The sequence below is a fragment of the Macadamia integrifolia genome, chromosome 4 (assembly GCF_013358625.1).
Source record: "Macadamia integrifolia cultivar HAES 741 chromosome 4, SCU_Mint_v3, whole genome shotgun sequence".
NCBI classification, from domain to species: Eukaryota; Viridiplantae; Streptophyta; class Magnoliopsida; order Proteales; family Proteaceae; genus Macadamia; species Macadamia integrifolia.
In genome coordinates this window covers 29,117,158-29,124,232 of record NC_056560.1, presented here as the reverse complement: position 1 = coordinate 29,124,232, position 7,075 = coordinate 29,117,158, and the positions used below count along the sequence as shown (strand labels likewise).

Sequence of the window (7,075 nt, the reverse complement as noted above, 5' to 3'; positions counted from 1 at the left end):
ATACCAGGGGAGGGTTTGAACTCAGGCCGATGTGAGGCCTACAACGATGAGACAAGAGCTTAACCAACTAAGCAACTCAGTTATCCACATTCTATTAATATTCAGGTTAATGAACAACAGCTTATTAAATATGTAGCTTCTAAATTATCTATTTTGGTTTTCACCAAAAAAAAAAAATTATCCATTTTTCGCATGTAAATCCCAAGTGAAGGGAGATTTAACACGGATATTTAAATTAATGTTTCTTCTTCTCTTTTCATTAAATAATTTTTTGCATTTTTTAACCAATCTTTAAATTGGTAATGAGGTGGATATATGATCGAAAGTCCCACACTCACGCACACTAGAGGGGAGGGGGGGGGAAATGCATGTGACAAAAGTCGATCCTTAGACTTTTCACACTCCTAGCACCTGCTCTATAAGCAGAGGCTACAACCAGTGCACTATGCACTGGCCCCACTTCCACTTTCACTTTCAAATGGACTAAATTATACCTTATTCAGAACGACCAAAGTTTCAGCCATGTGACAGATCAAATAGACTCATTATGTGGATGGGTAAACCTCAAGTTTCCCGACTTAAATGTCAATTTTCAGCTCATACTAAGTTCACCAATGGCAAAATAAAACTCTAAAAATCAAAGGACTACAAGAAGATGCATCCACATACAAAGGAGATTGAAAAATACAAAGATTCATGCAAATAACAGAGAGGGTGTTTGATTGAATTAAGTCTTGAAATTTGACATGTGGCTAATTCAATCATAGACCCATATATCCAACGATTAGTAAAATACAAAGACACATGCCAATGGACAAGAGAGAGAGAGAGAGAGAGAGAGAGAGAATTGAACTAGGCTCTAAAAAAAAAAAAAAAAAAAACTATTGGAATAAAAAGAAATTCAAAAAAGGTTCCAAATTCATACAAAATTTAATCGTCGATTTTTGAATTAAGAGGGATCGAAGAGTCATTTAGAAGGATCCGATTCGTTTCATGGAAAACCACACGTGTCATCATTTTTGAAACTGGCTACTGATTCGAATACCAATACTTGTACAATATAATACAATACAGGAAATTATGATCTAATACGTTATTCACAACAACCGGATTTTTGTAGGGATCTAATCAAAGGATCCATGCCTTCTCAAAAACGTATATCATATGGCTCATCGAAACTATCCAACCAAGGATCATAATTGCCACATCACCCTACCATGATACTAAAAATTGGTGAACCACCCTGGTAAGCTTATCATGACGGCTCATCCTAATGAACCTTTTTTAGAGGGGTTGGGGGTAAGAGGTCTCTTCCATGATCCCATCTTTCATAGGGGAAAATTTTCGTTAACCCATCTTTTGCTATGCAGAATGACCCAGTAGGGTCCATCAATAATCGCAAGGCTCCACAATACAACTTAGTTCAACCGACATATGAGAACCCCAAAATGGCAACTGTACTGTACACAAAAAGAAGAATTCACAATAGTGAAGTAATGATGTTCTCAGTAAAGGTTGTAAATCTAAATTGAAGCCAAACTACGCTCTAAGATAAAACTATTAATACTAACGGGCACCAAAGGGCCCAGGCCGCCAGTCATCGCAAATGATCTCCCAAGGATCAGCAAAAGATTCTGCTAGTCTGTCTTCTCAATATCGAAGGCCAATTAAGAAACAGACTTACTTGATTCAAGAGGGATTCAAGAGAATATGGCAGCAAGCTTCTTCTCAAGCCCATCATCATCTTCATCATCCTCATCTACAAAGTTCTCGTCTTTGTTTATATAATCATGCCCCTTACCAGGCTCACCATTGCCATGCCTTGACCTGCTGCTAGAATTCTCATCGTCTTCTGACCAATGCTTCCTCTTGTCCTTGAGGATTTCACTAAGAGGTTTAGGGCCCTGGAAGTCCACAGATGATGTTCTTTTTGATCGCGCTGTGCTCCCAAAGCCATTTTTGTTTTCCCTCGCCTTTCTCTTTTCTTCTCTGATTTGGTCAAGGGTTTTTGGTCCACTAAACTCAGAAGACTCCTGCATATGTCTCCTGTCCCTAGGAGCTGTGCCCCTCGAAACTTCGGAGGGAAGAAACTCAGGCCTTCCCTGCCTTCTTCTTTCCCTCTCTCTGTGCCTGGACCTATTTTGCCTTAACTGCGAATGTGTAAACCTACCTCTGTGGTTGTCATTTGGCCCAGCAACCTTATCACCATGAGACCCTATCGTGTTCTTTCCCACTTCAGATGCCAGTCTTCCATGAAGAGGGTCCGCCATTCCGTGCCTTCCAGGCCGTTCCCTCATCCGGTCATTCAGGTGAGCTGAGCCATGCCTTCTTGGGTTTCTGGACATCAGACGACTATCCATCCTCCTCCGTTTCCTCAGGCGATCTCTAAGATCCACACTATTCTTCCCATCAATTTCAGGATCCCTAGGCAAGAATTTCCTCTTCGGGAACAATATAGGATCTACCATCCTCGAGTGGTCAGAGCCTCTATGGATATAATCAGATATATCATCGCTCTCCAAATGCTCATAAGATTCATAATGACCATGTTTGTACAAATTTCCTGCATCTGTGTATTCCATTGGATCATAAGCAGCTGGATCTTCGTAATCATACTGGAGCAAATGGTTATGCAGCTCCCTTGCATCACCATCAGGGGCAAGCAAGTACTCAGGATCATCCTCATAGCCCAAATTCTCTGATCCATCATCCACAAGTACATCAAATCCAGGTGATGATTCCCACCACTCCTCTGGTACAATGGGACCAGCAGCTGCATGCTCCTCAGAACTCTGTTCTTGGCATGAAGGGGATCCACCTTCAATAAAATCTTCTGTAGGAAGTGGGTTTTCTGACTTGATCCTTACTTCTTCACACTCAGGCACAGATATCTCAGGGGATGGGCTACGCTCCACAACTGTATTAGGAACCGATTCTTGATTATCGTGCCCAGACTGTATGCTCAATGCAGGCTTGGAAGTGATTTCAGATGGGTTAGGAAGGGTCACTATTGATGCCGCACCAGCATCACTTCCTGTTGATGTCTTATTTTCAATATGATGGACATCAGCGACCACACCAGTGGATTTTGTGGATTTCGTACCAGAATTAGCACCATTAGGAGGACCATGCAAGAAAGAGCATCTGTCGCCTTTGTTACAATATCCACTGAAATAAAAATAACAGGGGACACTGGTCTTGTTTACCGGCACAGATGACTGATGGAGAGAGGGAGTAGGGTCTGATAAAACTTCAGTATGCGCTTCTAATGGCTGTGAAAACATCAGCAAATAGTCAGCAGGCAAATCAGAGCAATAAAGCAAATGCCCCCCCCCCCAGCACCAAAAGGAGAGAGAAAGAGAGAAACAATAAAGCTCATTGATTTAAGAACACCAAAGCCAAGAAACCATTCTTAAAAGTATGTTAGTAAACCCGAAGCACAAATCACAATCAGGCATGGAACCATCAAGATCTAGCATTCAAAGGTGGAGCTCGAGATATGCATCCTAGAAAGCTTTTTGAGGCATATATTTGACTAAAAGATCAGCTAAGAACCTCCTGAATCTACAGTGCACCTTTGAGGTATACTTTTCAAGTGTCCTCAATGGTTTGCAATAAGGATAAAGGTCATACATATAATATTTCGCCAAACCCCTACCATGTCTACATGGGGTGGTTGGTGTCCAAACCCCACTTCTTTTTTCCCTTTCCTTCTCTGTTTCCTTTTGGTCCCTTAAAAAAATCAAAAAAGAAGAAGATTGGTATGCTTATTATGTTCATGAAATTTGTTTTGTTGGGTTTGATGGATCTTGTCAGCCCTGACCATGTGCACATCTGTTTCTGTTTGTGTCTTATGGAGTCTTCCCTCTAGTTTGCCTTTTTTTTATTTTCGGCCTTGTTTCTACCTACCATGCTCCTCATAAGGATTTGAGAGATGCGCACAGAAACAAAAACAAAAGCTACATATATTAAAGCATCAGTTGCTTCTTATTTGGAAGGAGGGAGCAGATCTCCACCGGACCTTCTCTTGATCTCCTCTTAATTAATTAATGCTAAAAGTGCATCTCCTACTTTATATGAACAATGAATTAAATGTTCTAATCGGTGTTCTGACAATCCATTCTGACATCATTTGGCGTCGCAAGCCTAATAGTCACACATTATCCAATCGATGTGGGAGTGGGACTAAACTCCTCATCCATTCATGACCATGGAGTGCACTTACTGCATTACCGAATTCTTGGCAATTACAGACTTACAGTTGAAATTTAATCTCATCGGCATTCCAACACAACAATGCATGACAAACATTAGTGGAGATACCTTCAATGGAGACAATTATTGTAGAAACAGATTCATAATGATGGATTCTACAGACATTTTTCTTTCAGGATATGTTTGGTTCAGATTCTAATTTCGAATTTTGGGTCCCAAACAAGAATTGTGAATTCTAGAACTACACCCAGAATCTAGATTCTGCCATTTTCAGAATCCAATTACCATGCTTTGTGGTTCAAAACTTAATGCTGATGTGATTACTACAGGAATTGGATTGGTATAGTTTGGTCCTACAACTTCATTGAATAGAATTGAACCACCACTTACTCGGTCCCTTGGGTTGGATACACTTATTATTTGTCTTTGACTGTCTTCCTTCCCCCTCCAACCATTCAAGCTTATAGTGTTCCTCCCATCCTGAACTTGACCCACCCACATGCATTTCAGATTTTGAAACCATGTAAAACTGTTGTCTCTCCCATCCCCGGAGAAATTTGAAACCTTTCCAATATTTGCAGTCATATAGATACATTACCTTTAGCAGAATCTGGTTCTGTAAGTAGAGAAAAAGCCACTCTGTGCCTCTCTGTAAATAGAGGAAAGCCTCCATATCCTTGAATTAACCAAGGTAGATAATCTCCAATAGATTAGTTGAAAATTTTGAAATTGAAGAAAGAAAATATGTTTACCCAAGTGTACCCTTATGTAAGCCGAGAAATGTAAAAAAATAAAAAATATCAAACAAATGTTTTGCAGCCCAAGCAATGTTCTCTTAGAACACTATTTAGTGCTCACAAAAGTGGAACACTATGATGCAACTAAATGCATATATTACAACAAAGACTAATAAACCTTAGATTACAAAAAAGACTAATCAACCTTAGATTACAACAAAGACTAATCAACCTTCCTCAAATCTTTAGGAAGATACAATTAATAGTATCATATAAGTCAAAGATAATTACCAAGCTAAAAACTTTATTTTCATTTTGGCAAACATCAGATTGCTAAATCTAATCATTTCATTTTTTATTAAATTTAGAAAATGATTTTACATTTAAGAGGAAAAGGCATTAAGCAATGAAGAAAGAAGATACCGGTAATATGAAAGTCCTACACGTGGCCAATTAGGGAAAAGGTAAAACACATCAACTCTAAATTTAAAAGTTATCAGAATCTGATGCAACTTTAGTTTATGTGCAACCAAATAGGTTCCCAAACTGAATACTTACACAGACAAAATAAACAAAATAGAAAGAAGATCTCACCGGATGTCGAAAAGCACAGGTTGGGTTGAGGCAATTCCCACTCAACCAGTACCAGCAATCTCTCGGATTGAGCCTTGCACTATCACTATGCCGATACTCACACTCAATCCCCTGCAAAGAACAAATAAAAAATTCAATAATTTTATTGGATAAAGAAATTACGGAACCCTAAATAGACATATATACATGAACAGACACTGAAACATGCAGGCACAGACATAACGCAACTGGGCTCAATGCACAGTATCTGCCAAACCTTTTGCAAAAAATACAAGGACCGCCAACTTCAAAACGAATCTCAGTTGAATCCGGGCAAGTTAAATGAAGGCGATGACGGAAATAGAGCACACAATGCGAGAAGAAATACGTTTTAAAGGCCAAAACAAGGAATGCAAAAAAAATAAAATCGATAACCTAATCAGGGAAGAAAAAGGGGCATAGTTCCACTAGGCTTCTAATTTTTCTTTAAAAATCCTAATAACAAAGATGCCCAGTCGATTAAATATGAAAAGAGCAATGAAACGAGAAGTCGAGAAACCATTTCCCAAAGCATCAAAAGACAGAAAGTTAATATTTCCAACATTCCATTCAATCTCGTTGGAGAAAGAAAAATCCGACATCATTTGATCAGAAAAACCGTTCATGCCCAAGATCCCTAAAAGGGTTCCAAGAAAACAGAGACAAATCAAGGGGAAAAATGCGCCGAAAAGAAAAACTAACATGTTACATTATACAAGTAGTAATAGAAACATAATCTAACTGATACACACATAGTAATCGTAGAAAAAAACGGAAGACGATGAAGATCGAAAGAGATTTCAGAGAAGACAAACCTTCTTGCAGGTAAGGGGAGAAGCCAAGAAGTACACGCAGTCAGTGTTGCGCTTCTGTATTTCATCTTCCATTTCGAAACACGAAAGGGTTATCTCAGAATGAGATGGTACCCTTCAAGCTCTTCGCATTTGCAGTCATGGCGAAGAAATCAGATCGCGCAGAGAACGAGAGACGCCATCTTTGTTTCGTGAGTTTATGGTTCCATTGGGGCTGGCTCTGGTTCTGGCCATCTCAAGGGTGAGGGGTTTTTCAGTATGAATTACCAAGTGCAATTTATGCAAATCCCCATATCTCTCGCTAAATTACGCTTTGATGCCTTCTGCTATCCAATATTCCAATCCAAGCACTAGAGTGAGTTGAGTTTCTACTTCTGGACCCCACCAACCCAGAAATTTCCACCGTTTGATTTATAGAACTCCAAAAAGTGGCCCTACCCTTTGGTCCTAGTACTAGAGCTGGTGGGCTCCGTGTGTGGGCCCCTTTAAGGACTATGATACTGTTCTTACTAGATGAGGAACGACATGGCCTCAAGGACTAATGTGGTGGGTCGGTGTGTTGCTTTTAAGTAAACGGGCTAGAAAGAAACGTTCGGTGCTAAGTGCTAACTGAAGTGCATAAAATTGGATGGCCTGATCTGTACCGGTCCGGTCTGGTCCCATCTCTACTTGCCCGCTCTTTTATTGGCCCAAATGATA

The 7,075-nt window shown here is 39.8% G+C and overlaps 1 protein-coding gene across 1 annotated transcript; it reads right to left on the bottom strand.

The window, feature by feature from the left end:
* Positions 1-1,357: 1,357 nt before the first annotated feature.
* On the bottom strand, positions 1,358-6,629 carry LOC122077107 (zinc finger CCCH domain-containing protein 34-like). The gene is made up of 3 exons (XM_042642907.1): positions 6,380-6,629; positions 5,547-5,657; positions 1,358-3,272 (listed from the first exon to the last, which is right to left on the bottom strand). Exons 1-3 carry the CDS (start codon positions 6,449-6,451, stop codon positions 1,701-1,703), a joined length of 1,755 nt encoding a protein of 584 aa, XP_042498841.1. The 5' UTR covers positions 6,452-6,629; the 3' UTR covers positions 1,358-1,700.
* Positions 6,630-7,075: the final 446 nt, after the last annotated feature.

Bases quoted from the DNA above. Each gene is read 5' to 3' on its own strand.
- LOC122077107 (XM_042642907.1), bottom strand. From the start codon at position 6,451: ATGGAAGATGAAATACAGAAGCGCAACACTGACTGCGTGTACTTCTTG. The intron at 5,658-6,379 runs GTTTGTCTTCTC...TGTTCTTTGCAG, and splicing joins CTCCCCTTACCTGCAAGAAG to GGGATTGAGTGTGAGTATCG. The intron at 3,273-5,546 runs GTGAGATCTTCT...ATGTTTTCACAG, and splicing joins CCTGTGCTTTTCGACATCCG to CCATTAGAAGCGCATACTGA.